General features: G+C 35.5%; 2 protein-coding genes and 1 long non-coding RNA gene across 7 annotated transcripts; 2 read left to right on the top strand and 1 right to left on the bottom strand.

Annotated features, from left to right (window-relative positions):
- Nucleotides 1–209: 209 nt before the first annotated feature.
- LOC105450861 lies at nucleotides 210–16302 on the bottom strand. Of its 3 annotated transcripts, none has more exons than XM_011690937.1 (12): nucleotides 16193–16302; nucleotides 16030–16072; nucleotides 15777–15907; nucleotides 14212–15713; nucleotides 12339–14040; nucleotides 12079–12248; nucleotides 11805–12009; nucleotides 11579–11701; nucleotides 3567–3942; nucleotides 2648–2962; nucleotides 2210–2542; nucleotides 210–2088 (listed from the first exon to the last, which is right to left on the bottom strand). In XM_011690937.1, coding segments are annotated over exons 1-12 (6333 nt in total). In that variant the 5' UTR covers nucleotides 16195–16302; the 3' UTR covers nucleotides 210–657. The 3 variants fall into 3 exon arrangements, with proteins under 3 accessions (XP_011689239.1, XP_011689238.1, XP_011689236.1); XM_011690936.1 differs by having other exon boundaries at nucleotides 210–778; nucleotides 847–2088; nucleotides 12339–15713; XM_011690934.1 differs by having other exon boundaries at nucleotides 12339–15713.
- Nucleotides 2792–3657, top strand: LOC105450860. Its single transcript, XR_974504.1, has 3 exons — nucleotides 2792–2880; nucleotides 3037–3206; nucleotides 3573–3657. It is a non-coding gene; the product is annotated as an uncharacterized LOC105450860 (long non-coding RNA).
- Nucleotides 3873–8674, top strand: LOC105450859 (putative IQ and AAA domain-containing protein 1-like). Of its 3 annotated transcripts, none has more exons than XR_974503.1 (11): nucleotides 3873–3963; nucleotides 4064–4338; nucleotides 4488–4640; nucleotides 4728–4861; nucleotides 4983–5246; nucleotides 5410–5711; nucleotides 5900–6437; nucleotides 6526–6875; nucleotides 7043–7291; nucleotides 7988–8443; nucleotides 8572–8674. XR_974503.1 is itself a non-coding variant. In XM_011690933.1 (10 exons), exons 2-10 carry the CDS (start codon nucleotides 4196–4198, stop codon nucleotides 8378–8380), a joined length of 2526 nt encoding a protein of 841 aa, XP_011689235.1. In that variant the 5' UTR covers nucleotides 3873–3963; nucleotides 4064–4195; the 3' UTR covers nucleotides 8381–8565. The 3 variants fall into 3 exon arrangements, 1 of the variants encoding a protein (XP_011689235.1); XR_974502.1 differs by having other exon boundaries at nucleotides 7988–8439; XM_011690933.1 differs by lacking the exon at nucleotides 8572–8674 and having other exon boundaries at nucleotides 7988–8565.
- Nucleotides 16303–16425: the final 123 nt, after the last annotated feature.

Here is a 16425-nt window from a genome sequence, read left to right on the forward strand (position 1 = left end):
GACACTTGATGTATGTGCGCCTATATATACATATATATATTATATAATCTATATTAAATTATTAAATATATATAAAAATATATTAAGATATAATAATGAAAATTTTGTGAAAAATAATTCATTAATTTTGAAATGTGTTTAAATGTTAAAGAATCTCTCAATACTTTTTACAATAAATATTCCCATAGATTAACCTATTATACTGCATATTATACACATATATTTATTTAGATCAATCTTGGAGAATACATTTGAAGCATATGAAAACAAAACTTACATCTTCTATCATCTTCCAAAATTTTTGGCAAAATTAAAAACTTTCATACATACAAAACTTGAATGAATTGTATTTATTATCATTTCAGAATTAAAAGTAATTAACTTGAACATATATAATTAAAAATATAAAATAATAAACACCTAAGTATACGCTAAAATTAGTTTTTGCTTCACATTCTTATCTGGAAAGACAAAAGAACGCAATTTGTAAAATATAGAAATATAGAATAATAAGTTATATACTCCTTTACCTCAGTATTTCACCGGAGAGAATGTGTAAGTTTTGCTTTTATATTTCTATTCATATTTCTGAATTCTTGTATTCTGATTCTTGAGAGAGAATTCTAAAAATAATATTGAATTTATCACCAATATCCGTTAAACTTTTGTCGTTGCCAGGAGTTTGATATAATGAGCTTTATGGGTAATTTCGAATTCCTGGGCCGGCAGGAAGCATTGCGCCTGTATCCTCGGATGTCGCAGACGTCTTGCGAGATTTCTACCGAGCACGGCAAGGATAACAAGAAGAACACCGGTAGCAGCGATCACGGCCATAATGATAAATACCTCGACGTTTCGCTTGCTGTAGCCCTGTTCGACTAATTCAACGCAACGGAATCTCTCGCGATCGTCCGCCAAGTTGCTAGACATAACGATAATGTTGATAAATTCATCCAAGCTGGCGCACACTCTGTAATAACCCGGCAACGATACTTGTACGTCGGTGATGACGGATGCGGCGCTACAATTGAGTCTCTGTCGATGCACCACCGTGACCTCGTCGAATACAAAAATGGACAGTTGGCATGTCGATGATAAATCCATGTCCTTTGTTCTGGAGAGAAGTACGTTGATATGCAAATAGCTCTTATCAGATACGTTTACATGAACGCCGGTGATTCGTGAATATGAGTCAAGAGATGTCTGCGTGGACGTTGGAGAATGAGAATCTCCTTCTTTCGCGTTATACCGATCTTCCGTCGAGACTCGAGTCTTTTCTAAAACGATGACGTCGCTACAACCGAGACCGAGAGACACGTCGTCGTAGACAGTGGGTACTAACAAAACTACACAATAACGATACTTGTGACCTAATTGCAGGTGTAGAGAGGCTGGTATGGTGACTGGCAGGATACAGGGATCTCTCATCATTCGGGAATCACAATGCAGCGGGCTGGACTCCGTTTGGATCTCACTGTCGCCAATTGTTTCATAGACGATAAGCGAATCGCAAGTGTAACGTTCGGCACACTGCTCCACATGCCATAATAAATTGATGCCAGTCGACTCGTCGTAGCGAAATTCTTTGAGACTCAGCTGTGCACCTGCAGTCGGAGGTTCTCGAGTCACCATGGACGGTGTCGGCTCGCCGCAAAGCAAACTGCCCGGCGGTACTTGCGTCAGGATACCGTTCTCCAAAGCAGGCGGTGTCGCACACACTGCCGATGACTTATCTTCTTCCACAAGGCTGGAGTTTGCTAGCCAATTAGCAAACTCCAGTAAGGTGCAATCACAATTTAACGGATTGTCGGCGAGAGAGAGTCTCTTGAGGCGCTGTTTTGACGTTAGCACATCGTTCGCCACAATTGTGATGTCATTGTCATCTAATCGTAGATCTTGTAAACTCTTCAATGGCACTATCAGATCAGCCGTCAACGCACGTAGAAAATTGTGCGTTAAATCTAAAGTAATTAATTTTTCTAAATGGGCCAAGGAAGCACTAGACACAGCGACGATGCGATTGTTCGCCAGGTCCAGTCGTGTTAAAGTCGACAGGTACTTAAATGAATGATCCTCTAACACGTCAATCTGCGAATCAGAACATTAACGTTAACAATGACTTGAAATAATTTCAAAGTAACTAATCTTTTTTTATATTATTTTAAACAAGATTTTTCTAATTTAAATCTAATTTTTAACCAACACTTACTTGATTGTGACTCAAACTCAGATAAGTGAGATTTCTCAGACCCATGAGAGCTCCCTGCTGAACATTGACGAGACCGTTTTCTGAAACTGTAAGAAAATGTAGTTTGGGCATTTGTGGCAATAGATTTGGACCCATCGGGCCCAGCAGTCGATTGTTCGATAAATCTAGTTCTTCCAAGCGCTTCAGATCTCTCAACGCAGACAGCGCAGAAACACTCAGGTGATTTCCACGCATTCTTAGCGAACGCAATGCCGGCAATGTCAAAAAAACCTGCGGCGACAATTGTGACAGCAGATTGTCGCACAAGTCTAGATAAGTCAAATTTGACAGTCCCTGAAAGAGAATATATTTCGTTACTCTTTAATCGACTTTCTTAAAACTACTTTTATATATATATATAACATCTTATTTCGCAAATTTCTCGCAATCAAATAATACCTTGAACGAGTCCGCTTCTAATGTCTTCAATTTGTTGTGAGATAAATCCAATCGGTCCAGACCGACCAGATGTGATAGCGCGATCGTGGGAACTGAATCCAGGAGATTGCTGGGCAGCCCTAACGCTTGTAACGGTCGCGCCAGGGCGGTAAACGCGTTTTCGTGAACGTGTCGCAACTCGCCGGTGGAGACGACTAATCCATGAAGTGCCACATCTTCGAGGAAATATGCCGGTAATACGGAAATCCCTGTCACGGTCACATCCAATAATGATATTGTGTCCGGTTGACTATGCTTTAAATGTTCGCTGATTGTCTAAAAAGAACAATAGAGATAATAATAATAATTTCTTTATTCTTTCTAAATATCGTTTATCTCCAAATTTACAGACTGATACATCTTTTGTTTTTATGGCGGTCTATTCTTTCAAGGGGTATAAAAATTATAAGTTTAAAAAAATCACTATGCAAAAAAAGTGCAATTGATAATAGAATACTCATTATCAATATATAAAAATGACGGATGCAGCAAGCAACATGAAATAAGGAAGATCAAGCAGGCAAGTGACAAGAGGGGAAGGGACGAAAAGAGAAGCGGGCACAATGGACTCTTGAATAATATATGTATACGACTTGTATTTCATTGGCAATCTATACCACCCACGCTTTTCTTGATCGTTGCTGTCGTTGCTTAAAAAGTAACGACCTCGATTGTGATGCAAACATTAGAGCGTATAATATTGAGCTTACAATTCTGCATCTTCCTGTATTTTGTTACTTTTTTTAAAATTTAGTCTCGAGAAAAATTCACAAGACTAAAAAATGGAACTAATTAATTTTGCCACGCCTATGAAAATAGTATTTATTACGTATATTGATGTATGTATGATGGCAATACTTATATCGTTTGTCGTAATTACCTGCAGTGCCGTTCTATCGCCGGTACATCTGAGCGTATGTGGAAAGTCACAAGAACACTCCACGCCTGCTTTTGTGATATTCGGACATTCCCACGCAGTATCGGAGAAAGACGACAGCGAAGACGGCGATGGCGACGGCAATGGTGATGGTGATACGTGGGACAGATTTTTCGGGATGCCATCGTCTTGCGTTGTCACAGTCACCGACGACGACAATGCATTTTCTTCGGTGATCGTCGGTATGGATGTACTTGTTGTCAATGTTGCCATCAATGTAGACATCTCTATTGTCATTGTGACATTGTCCTCTGCGTCGAGACATGACGCCGTCATTATCAATGTTAAAGCGAATAGGTCCCAAAATAATTTCGGCATTCTGAAAAGAAATATTTGATAGGTATATATATTGCATTTACGATCATCTGCCATACAGAAAATATTTCTCTATTTGACAATATAAAGTAATACTGCAAATAAAATTTCGATTTTGTTTTTAGTTGACAAACGCAAATTCTTAAACGTCCATCATTGATAACCACGATTTAAAAATGACAAGTTCCAAATTGCGAGGATAAAAAGAGAACAAAATTCTACAAAATCCATATCCATGAAAATCATATTTAAAGTCGATGTCTCACGTTTATTACAACGAGTTATGGCTTATCACGAGAAACGATTTGCAAAAGCTGTTAGAACTCGAACGAGGATTGCAAAAAAATGCATCGTTAAATAAAAGAAATGCTTTAAATTCAGCGTTGTCTATGTATCTGAGGTACGTGCACAAATCAAACTTTGTAAAAACACCTTGCGTATGTGTGTATGTAAAGAAAAATTTAAATATTAATTAATTATAATATAAAGAATGATACTATATTAACCATTTGCACTGAAATGATTGATCAATTGAATTAATACGTATAGATACCAAAATATTGTAAGAGGACTCATCACGTGTTACGATCAAATGGTCCAGACGCAGAAACGGGAATTAATTAAAAAGATGTTAGATTGCGCTATTGGACGAATGCTAGAATATAAACAGGAAATTGTCAAGCTGGATTATACGGATTATCAGTACGTTTTTAACTGGATTGTACGGATTATCAGGTTTTCGTTTGCTCATTCAATTACAATTTATAAAGAAATATTATCTACGCACAGATGGCCTGACGATATTTTAATTCAAATGAAATTCACGCCGGATGACGTCGAGTTGTTTGCATCGGTGTCTGGCCGAGAACGTGTAGAGGAACGCAGAAAATTTATTCAAGAATTAATGGAGAGTTTTGACAAAGGTTCGCAATTAATTTTTCTTATTGATAATAAACCTTTTATTACGATATTGAAATAAATATAATTTATGTTAAAAAATTCAATTTGAAAGTTTAGATAAAATTTGTAAATTTAATTATCCAGCACCAAAGATGAGAGAGCGTAGTCTTTCACAGATCCACATCGAGAGTTTGCCCGAGGTGGAGGATGAGACGTTAAAGACGCGCGCCGCTCGAAGAAGAGTGCGCCCCGCACAACCCACGACGAAAGTAGAATTAGTCCGCGAATCACCAGAGGAAAAAGCCGCCCGAGAAGCGAAACTTGCCGCTGAAAGAACTATGCGTAACGCGATATTATTGATACAGAGCCACGAGAGAGCCAGAAAGGGACGCTGCTATGGCACAGATGGTACTTGCAAAAATAAATAAATAATTTCATTATAATAAAATGAAATAAAAAACGGAACACTCGTGTGTGAAAGAGAAAGAAATATAATCCATGCAGTATATTAATTATTTATTAACTTTTTTACATTTGCAGCCTATTAATTATTTGTGCTAATTTCACATAGTGAAACGTATGTACGATTACAACAAGAAAGTGAGGACCGGGGAGATAATACCGAGAAAAATAGATCGAATCAAATACGTTAAATCAGCGACGACGATACAACGCGCGTGGCGGCGTTATGTCGCTAGAAAAGCTACAAAAAAACGAATTTCGCGTCTCGAAGAAGCTTTGGGTATGACGATACCAAGCTGGCGCTGCAACAAGACGTTCGCCAAGGACGATGAAAACTTTCAGCGACGACGTGCTCTAATGCCCATATTCGATGCACGCATGAAGAAGGCAATCAGCGACGAACGTACAAGGGTAAGTTCTCCAAACAGAATTTCTAATTTATATCGCGAATTTTCTACTCTTATTTATCATGAAAGAATAAAAAAAAAATACAAAACAAAGGTAAAAGTAAAAAGAATAAAAAAAGAATAAAAAAAGAATAAAAGAAGGATTAAAAGACAACTTACAAAAAACTTACAAAAAACAATAATTCTCAAAAGCTCCTGAAAATCAGAGGTCCGGGATTAATGGAGGATATCACTGATGAGATTCGTGAGTGGTTCGTCATTTGGTACGACACGGTAGGACATTACGACGTGTTTCCGGCGGCGGAATTTGGTGGCAGCGTGCTGATTGCCACCGGACAGACCAAGACGCCGCAGGAATATTTAATAGAAAAATTACAAAAAGAGAAAGCCAAAGAAAAAGGCAGAACGGCTGAGAAAATGGCGCCAGTTCCCAAAGCTGAGCTTATCAAAGGAGAAATTCATGGTTGGAAAATGCCGCAAACAGATGCTCTGTCCTGCTTGGTGGAGACAAACGTCGAGTTCATTCGAAACTGGAGTTTTCGTGACGAGAAAGATCCGCAGCAGGAATATCTGGATATAATCACCGAGAAACTTTGTTACGAGTTGCAGCTCGAAATGAGGGGGATAGTGGACGAATTGATGAGGGTCGAGCTGGAATTATTAAACAAGGCATTACTGAAGGATCATGCAAATGATAAGGCGAAATTCACGATTCCAACAATGGATCAAAGTGATCGACGGAACCTAATAATTAAGGATTTTGCACTCATTGAACAAAAATTTGAATTTGAATTAATTATTGTGATGTATTGATGTAGGAAAAACAACTGACAGAATCAAAATGAAAAGAAGGAAGGACATTTTGGAGGATGTGGCTGTCGAGGATCTCTTCAGCGAGCTTCTACGAGCTAAAGTCATTAGAAACTACCGAACTATTTTTTTACGCGATTGGTTTGGCGATCTCTCCTATCAAAATTACGAAGCACGTCGCGAGCTCCGAGATTACAAACATCGACTTGGAGAGGTAAAGCAACTCGTCTTAGAGTATTGCGTATTGCCTTTAACTTCCAAGGAGACACATCAAGTTGCACCGCTCGTGCGTTCCGTGTGCATATATGGATTACCGGGAACCGGAAAGACTGCACTTGCCAATGCCATATGCTCAGAGGTGATCTTTCATTGTCTTATCTATATCTCCTCACGTAACTATGTTTTTCAAAAGATATTGAAAATATGTTAGTTACGAGATGCAATAGTTTTTCATTTCTTTGTACCATGATAATAATGAATTAAAAAGTATTCCTTCTGTGTATTCATCTCTTTGAATTTTTCTAGATCGGCGCATTACTTTTCGACGTATCACCATCTGTTTTGATAGATAAATATATGGGCAAGGAAAAGCAACAGAGACTCATCAACATAATCTCTAAAGTGGCTCGGGTTTTCGCGCCTTCCATCATATTTCTCGATGCTGGCGAAAAACCTTGGCTGAAAAAAGTTCCACCTGAGGAAAGACATCTTCAACCTAAGCGCTTCGCCAAATATTTTGTTAAACTAATAAAAGACATTAAGCCAGGCGACCAGGTAAAGTTACAAAAAGAAAATTAATCTTTTTTTATTCTGCTAGTAATTATTTTTTTATATCTATGATTTACTTTCTATATCACGATTGTTCTATTTATATACTCTCAGTGCTTTGTGTTACAATATTTAAAGATTCTTGGGCATTAGAAATATATATCGTGAGAACGCAGAGTAGTACTCCTAAATTGGACTGTATCAAAGCGTACGCAATCACGCAACGCCCACTTTGTAAAATTCTTATTATTCCGGTTTGAGATCTTTCTTCAATATGAATGAATCGCCGCCACTTCGTTCACATACACTAGCTGGGGGACTCTCTCTCTCTCTTTCTCTTTTTCCTCCCGTCGTTCAAATCTCTCATCTCGATCGCTCGAGGTTGCTCATCAATGAAACACCTCCTACCTGTATATATGGTCGCCGTATGAGGACGTAGGTGGCGGCGAGTTAACGTAGGATTTAGAGTGTTGAACATTCCGGACAGATACTGTTACTCACTGGTGCAATATTGTAAAAGGCAGATTAATATTCATTTGAAAAATTGACGTATTTTATTTTAACTTTAATTTAAATTTGTGTAAAGAGTTAAAATGTAAATTACAAGATTTATTAAAACATTGCACTACGAGAGAATATCCAGCACACATAAATGAAAACTTATATTAATTATTATTTATATAACAAATTCATATTTAACAGATACTATTTCTCTCGCTGTCCGAAGGACCTCATAAGGCGACAGCCGCTTTCATCACGTTCTATGATAAATTTATAATGGTGCCTACCACCGATTACAATACGCTTTATATGTACTATAAGAATCTACTGATGAAATATCACGGTGTCGATCGCGACATTGATGTCTCCTGTTTGGCCAAAATATCCATCGGAATTCCTTTGGATTTTATCCGGCAAGCCGTAGAAAAGGTGCTGTCGCTGCGCCGAAGAATTACTCTTAAATCCAATCCGTTAAGTCCGATAGAATTTATAAACGAGATATTGTTATATCGACATCCTACGAGGGAGATGGTACAGAATATTGATAAATTTGAAAAACGCATCTCACTTGGCAGAAGAAACAAAGAATTGTAAAAAGAAAATTCACGATTGGACACAAAAAGATGATGACGAATTTGTCTTGGGATTTTAATGTATGTATGTATATATGAGCAAAAATTTCGCTCAATACAAAAAATGTATTCATATTGCAAATATTTGTATTCTTATATTACGAGATAACAGCCCATAGTATATATAAATATAAAATGTCTGTTGTTTTATAGAAAGTGTCTGCTACAGAAAAGATGGAAACATTTTATTTAAATATATTCTTGTGGATTATAATAGAGATTATAATAGAGAATGCTAAAGAGAGAATATGCATCATAATACCTCTAATGTATAATGTGTCAGTCTTGCGAGCGTGTTGCCAACCCTTACACCCTCCCACATCTGACCTCGGTCTCAAAGCGGAGGAGGAACCCAGTAGCACCCACGCCGGTCAAGTGTTGGCGAATGCATATCGCGATCATTACTATATTAATGAAGAATAATCCTCAAAGATTCGAATGTTTCCCGATATCATATTATCCGGCTTTCTTCGAGATTCTGCGAGTTCTTCCTTATGTTCCTGTTTGGCGCGGTATTTCAATTAAAACTTGGCTCTGATCACTGTGCTCAGTTAGTATATTTTATCCCTCGCGATATCGCCGCATAATTATGCATGAAATCTTTTCGAGGAATCTGCGCTAATGATAACACAATTTTCAACATCCAATAGTGACCGTTGAAATTTCGTTTATACCGTTTATGTAGGATATATGTACACTGTCACACATATACACGTAATTCGTCGGCTGCGAACTCTTGACGAATCATGTGGAAAATGGGTACCGCATCTTCGAAGGAAACGCGCGAATTACACGAATACTCGAACAATAATACTAGAATGATCGTATACGATATACGTGCTGCGAAGCACTATGCGTCAAGATCAGCATGCTCGGCAAACGGCTTCGAGAGACGAGAAAACGTCGCCTCCACCGTCCACACGGTGGGGACTCCCCCGGTCCCCATCGGTCGGTCCGTCCGTCTCTCTGTCTCTTGGTTTCCACATAGCATAGCCATGTATGGAACACGAGACGACGTTCTCTCTCCCGGCCCTTACGCCCACTTGCCATAGTCGCGCTCTCGACCGTACCGGCTCTCCACCAGAGTTGGAGCAGGTATCGTCACAATTAACAACACAACCACGATTGACCACGATTTGAGAAAAAACGATGAAACGAAAATGATAAACGACGACGATACTGTGTGAACCACTGGAGAAAGAAAAACTCCTATTAAACGTACTGAATAACGGACCGACGTTTTTTCTAATAAAAAAATTTCGAAAATCTTAAACTTTGGAATAGAAAAAAACTCTGCCTCACATTCTAATATAAAGACGTCGATCAACTTGATTGATTAAAAGGAAAAGTTAAGAAATTCTTAATTTTTTAATTTATCTAACGAGGAAACGTGGCTTTGTGGCTTGTCGATATCCCTGTACTTTCCACTTCCACGAAATAACACGTCTATAATTATTAATGTATCCGCGATATGAAAAGTAACATCAAATGATCTTCGCATGTACTGTTTTCGAGATGCACGAGAGAAGATGAAGCAGAAGCCGGTGAGAAAGAGAAAAAAAAGAGAGAGTAGGTGGGATGGTAGGGGGCTCCGAAGGTCTTCGAGATCCTCACGAAATGCCTTTTGATACTGGAAATCTGTTTGCCGTCGTCATTACGAAATCACGTAAAACCGGGCCTCTACGCCCACGCTGCAGCAAGAGACTGGCATAGTCGCGGTGAAAGAAAGTCCAACTTCTTTAACAAGATCTCGAGATGTTTATAACATGCCAGAAATCGAATATTGCATCTAAAATAATTAACGTAAAAATTTAATATTTATGGCGAAATTAATTCTTGTAACTTCATAAGAATTTTCTTAATTAAAATCTCTAATGAATAAAGATTTAATATTTATTGCGAAATTAATTCTTGTAACTTCATAAAAATTTTCTTAATTAAAATCTTTAATAAAAGTTGGCAAAAGTTCTTTATACGTATCGTAGAAAAATGAAGTAATAGCTGCGATAGTCTGATTGAAAGTTTCGTACAATAAACGCCAGGAAAAAAAAAAGCGATTCTCATATAAGGAATTTAATCTTGTTAGATATTTTAAGAATTAATAATATCCGAGTTAAAACACATTTTATACGATTCTTATTAAATTAATATTGTCTCATTTTTAATATCGGGCTCACATAAAACAAGATTATAATTTGACTAAAAAAAGGGAATAAAAAATTGAATGTAATTGATTTTAGAGAATATTAATCGACATCGAAATGAAAATGATAACTGTAATAAAGTCATTTTTGCAGTTTCATATTAATCAATTCCACGATCAAAGTTCGTTATTATATCACTTGATTGTAACAGTGTTTTTCAAGATCACGATAGAGTCTTGCTCTGATTCCAGTCGTATGAAAGACGTTCGTTCGCACACTATCTAAGGGTTGCTTGCACAAAAAGCTGCGCTCTCTGGACCGGCTGCATTGGAACTAGTTGATTGACTTTTGTGTCTTGCAATTTTATGTGCGCTCACGTATACAATTACGTTATAGTATAATATGAAAGTGCATTATATAATTAAAAAAAAATTTAACTGATCAAGGAGTTGTAAACATAAGTATGAGAAAATTAAAATATTAATATAATAATAATACTTATACAATTATGCATATTCTATGCTTTTTCTTATTATTAATTTTATTATGTATTATATTAAACAATTTATAAAAAATATTTTATATTTATTTACATTGTATTTCTATTATGCAACTTACACATACACTAGTTTATTACTAGTACTAGTATAAAAGTAAAAAATTTAATACTGGCTATTATGGCATCGAATATATTTCGAATGTGAACGATTGCGCGATTATTTACGAATATTAATGATTAAAGAAAATTTAATTATTCTATTTCTAATTTGATTGCGAAAAAAACAATGACATAACCAGATTTTTTTTTATTTTCGATTCTCGATAAATTATTTGAAAGTCTCTTCCATTATATCAATATAATCTTTGACATCGTTCATATACCTCCGTAGGAATTTATGATCTCTTTTTACATTTTTTATTAAGTTTTTAATGTCTGTTTCTCTGCAAAAAAAAGAGAAAAAAAAATTTTATCGAATTTATCAACTATTATTCAAATTATCTTTCTGTGAACTTACTTTATTCTACCCAGTAGACAACGAAGGTTGATATCATTCGGAGTGAGTTTATCAAATGGTTTCACTTTAATCGTAACGTTCAATATAATATCCATCCGTTTGCTTCGAGAGACGAATGAAATTCTGAAATAAATAGATTTTACAGAATTTCGACAAATCGATGTATTGATCATAAATATATTTTAAATAAAAGTGTCACATTTAGTATGATTTGATGTATTATTACTTGTCGTCAACAATCTCCATTAAGTTTAGATCATCCAAACGCCTTAAATCGAACATGAAATCCATCGCTAGTTTCACATTTTGCGAAATATAATTTAGCATCGGAAGAATGTCTTGATGAGTTCTATACAAATTCGTAAGTATTTCCGTGTTTACTTTCTCCAGAATTAATTTGTGAACTATCTTTATTAGTACATCTGCATCATCTGCCATTAAAAGATATAAAATTAAAATATTGTAAAATTTTATCTTTTAATTGATATCTGTATAATTACCTGAAATACGGGAAATAATTTTGATTTCTTTAAGCAAATTATTCTCGAAGTCATTAAAATCATATGATAAGTGTGTCACTATCAATAATGAATTTGATATAAAACCAAAAACGATTATTTTTTTAGCGATGTTCTTATAGTATATCGTATAGTCCACAATGCAATATCCACTATAACAAAATAATATTAGCTCTCTTTAGAGTTCCTTTCGCAAAAGTAAAATATAAATGTAATAAAATATAATAAAAACATATATGTACCTTGTAGCATGCGTTTCTAATTTTTGCAATAATTTTAAAAAGGGATCTTGTTCGGTTAAAGATTCATTTCTAATGTCCTTAATTGTACTAAAATGTGCCGTTACAAGTTCTTCTGTTGCACATTCGTCTTTTTGTTCTGTACCTTTCACTTCATCAATCAAATTTTTTCTACATTCGTCAGGATCTATTTGATCTTCGATTACTGCTCCTGTGCCTTCGAGATGATCATTGCATTTCTCTGTCTCCTGTCTTTTTTCATCCGAGAACCGTCCTTTCTTTTTAATATTATTCTGCAGCTTTACATCTTCGTTTACCCTTTTTCGGATACATTCTCTTTGATCTACTTGGTCTTCATCTATTACTTTTTCTTTGATAATTAATGATGTACAATGGTTAATATCTTGTACAGCCTTCTTATTCATTGATAATATGCTTTCTTCATTAATATTCTTTGTTGTACAATTTAATTTATTAAATCGATCATCGTTAACAATTGTCTTTGTGTTGGCCTGGCAATCAATTTCCTGATTATCTTCAGTTTTATCTAATATAGTGCTTTTGTGACAATCTTCTATTTGATTGTTCTCAATATTTATTGACTCCTCTTTTTCAGTTAAAATTGCGACATAATCATCTGCGACGTTTTCCCTCGAATTTATTAGGCTGCATTTTATTACATTATTTATTATTAATCGGTTAGTGATGGTCGATGACTGAAGTTTCTGTTGAATTTCGCGGGAAGAATTTTCTTCCTCGCTGTCTAAACATACGAACGATGGTGGTTTAATCGACTGCAGCTCTACAAAACTGTTTTCTGGATATGGCAAACTTTTCCTTAAGAAACTATATTCACTAATCTCATTTAGACTATCCCTAAGAGGATTTAGGTCCGATAACTCCGTATGATCCATTATATCTTTTACAAAACAATCATTACGTTCAATATTATTTACACAGTTAGCGCTAGTACTTGGAAGTGAATGTACATCATTTTCCTGAGAAGACTGAACTTCTAAACTAAAAGAACCACGAACTCTTTTTGAATGTAATATTTCATTTTCATCAGACATTCTTTTTTTATCGCTGGTTTTTTCCAAGTTTGCATTTAAAGAGTGATCCAAATTATCCCGTGAAGACTGAATAACGAAAATATTAGACAATTCATTGTATTGACTATTTTGTATTTCCACAATTTCTCTTGAAACTGTAAAATTTTCTTTTGTTACATTTTTCTGTGAATTTCTTAGATTATTATTTGCCACTAGATGTTGGACTTGATCATTTGTAGAAATGATTAAATTCTCTGTTTTATGTACTTCCGCGTCTTGTGTAAGATGTAATGTCGATGGTACTGCAGCAGTAATTTCCATTGATATATCTTGAATTATTTCATTTGGAAGTGCATCAGTTTGGAGTACTATTCTCGCGGAATTTTCAGTGGGTAATGATACTGTTTTCGACAACGTTTGGGAAAATGATGTGGACTGTGTAGTGTGGGGAGTATTAGTAGTATTACACGTTTTCTCATCGTGCAAAGGAATCGGGACAACTTCGGTAAACTCCATGGATTTACACAACAATTTGGTTCCTTCGTTAAAGCAGGTTGAATTATTTATATCCTTTTCTCCAGATATACTCTCTTCAAATATTGATTTACAAGTAATTTCTTTTTGGTTTCTTGTCGACACCGCTGTAGTCATTTCTATGGATAAATTATGGAAGAGCATAGTTTTATCATCCTTCGACACCTTTGATTCGTCGAATTTTAAATTCTCTTTGTCAATGTTTAAAGATGCTACATTTACTGGCTTTGTTATTTCCATTGATACATTATTGAAAAATTCAGTTCTATCATTTTTATCATCACACATACCTTTGTTTGATTGCGCAACCTGTAACATTCTCTCATGGTGCAAAGGAACAACTTGAGTAATTTCCATAGACTTGCATAATATTCTAGTCCCTTCATCAAAGCAGGCTGGTATATTTACATCTTTTTCACTATGTGTACTCTCTTTAGACAATGATTTACAAATGATTGTATCAGTAATATCTTGTTTGCTTTTTGTCGACACTGCCTTGGTCATTTCCATGGATGCATTATTAAACAACATAGTTCTATCATCTCCAGATATTGGTTCGTCTACTTTAAAATTCTCCTCATTATAAACATTTGGAAATATAGTATCTACAGGCTTTGTCATTTCCATCAGTACATCATTAAAAATCTCAGTCTTATCAGTTTCATCCTTCCTCGGATAATTTCTTTTTATTATATTTTTATTAACCTTTTTTTGATACATTCTAGATGGTACAGGAAGCCTTTCCATTGAAGTATCGGAAGCTGTATTATTTATACGACATATGTCTGTGACATCTGTGAATGGCTGTATTACAGATGTTAATACCATTGATTCATTGGCATAGTTTATATCTTGTGTATGTTCAGAAATATCTTTAAAAACAATATTAGATTGTAAATTTGTTGGAAATATCATGCTATGAGCATTTGCCGTATCGGATTTTGGTTTTTCGCAATTTTGTAATATTGTTGAAACTTGTTCGAAAATTCCTAAATTAGAAGCGACAGATTTTGTAAATATTGGTACAGCCTCGGTAATTTCCATCGATACATTATTATAATTAGCACAATTTGTATCTAAATTATCTATGCTTTCATTAAGATCCTGCTCCTTTCGTTCTTCTGCATGTAGATGTGAAGATAATAAAGATACAGATATTGGTGCTGTTAATTCCATAGATAAATCTTGGATACGTGTCTTGTCTAATTCAGAATTAACATTGTGAGAACACGACTCGGAATAATATTTATCGGTAACATTATCCACACAGCCCTCTTCATCGGAATCTCTATATGTCGTAATATTGCTTGACTTAATATTTTTGGATGTTTTTGTTATTACAGTTTGTCTGGATTGAGATTCTTCATCAGGCCATACCACACATTTTTCATCCGAGTCGCTACATGCAACAGTACCACTTGGTATTGCATCCTCAGATACACAAGGTTTATTTGGCAATGCGGCAGATCCAAGTTGAGATATATTAAATAATTTTGTAGATCTTACTGGATTGGTGAAATCTAAATCACTGCTTGCATCGTCATTTTCTTCATTGGCTCTTGCAGCAGATTTTTGCGATAGCTGATTATTTACAAGATAGGTACTGTTTGGATAATCTGAATTTTTTTCGGAATAAATACATATGGAGTCATTATTAGAAGTGTATAATGCAGTTTCTTTCGATTCAGCTTCAGCATTCTGATCACCTAGAGGCGATCTTTTTAAACTAAAATCGTGCTCCTCATATGTATTATCCCATACAGTCCCTTGTTCAGTGGAGTGACAAAACTCTCTACACAGAATAAAATATTAGAGCAACGAATTATGGTTGAACAATATGAAACCAAGTACTTACTTGACATGTTTTTTCTCCGCAAAACTAACCCGTCTTTTGACTTTTGATGATGCAGCTGGACTGTTTTCGTTGGACGAAGAATCAAAATTTACATTTTGCAATGGTTGCCGTGGTTTACGTGATTTAAGAATCTACCAACATCATTAAATTTTAATTAAGATTACATTAATGATACACATACCCTGTTGAAATAGGTAATAATTTTCTAATCTAGAAAAACTAGCTATACAGTCATATGTTTATGTAAACTTACCGATGAACGTCTAGATTCACTTCTCTTAGATTTAGATGGAACCCTGTGACACGAATAAACGAATTATTCCTTTCTTGTAAAACTTTTCGTATCATAGAATCTTAATTTCACATTTTAATCTTTTACGCACGAAATAAAAGGAGTGTGTAGTTTTAATACTTACATCTTATTCGCGTGTTTGTACACACCGTATATGCCTCAGAGAAGAGAAGCGGTTGAATTTAATTCAAAAACCTCCATGTTTGTTTCCTAAACGCATTAGAGTTAAGACAAAAATTAAGTCCAAATGACCGAAGTAGTGCTTCATGCATTTCGGAACGCAGAGAGCTCATGAAAACTCGGCATAAGGCGTGCGTGGCGCGGACTGACAGGCGCGCGTAATCTCGAGCCAATGGG

Source organism: Wasmannia auropunctata, unplaced genomic scaffold (genome assembly GCF_000956235.1).
Source record: "Wasmannia auropunctata unplaced genomic scaffold, wasmannia.A_1.0 LD336055.1, whole genome shotgun sequence".
Taxonomy (NCBI): Eukaryota; Metazoa; Arthropoda; class Insecta; order Hymenoptera; family Formicidae; genus Wasmannia; species Wasmannia auropunctata.

Excerpts from the sequence above, each read along its gene's own strand:
- LOC105450859 (XM_011690933.1), top strand. The coding sequence starts at position 4,196 with ATGTCTCACGTTTATTACAACGAGTTATGGCTTATCACGAGAAACGAT. Across the intron at positions 4,339-4,487 it reads GCGTTGTCTATGTATCTGAG|ATACCAAAATATTGTAAGAG; the intron begins GTACGTGCACAA and ends TAATACGTATAG. Across the intron at positions 6,438-6,525 it reads GATTCCAACAATGGATCAAA|GAAAAACAACTGACAGAATC; the intron begins GTGATCGACGGA and ends GTATTGATGTAG.
- LOC105450861 (XM_011690934.1), bottom strand. Across the intron at positions 3,943-11,578 it reads TGTCTACTGGGTAGAATAAA|AATGCCGAAATTATTTTGGG; the intron begins GTAAGTTCACAG and ends ATTTCTTTTCAG. Across the intron at positions 2,963-3,566 it reads GCGATAGAACGGCACTGCAG|ACAATCAGCGAACATTTAAA; the intron begins GTAATTACGACA and ends TGTTCTTTTTAG.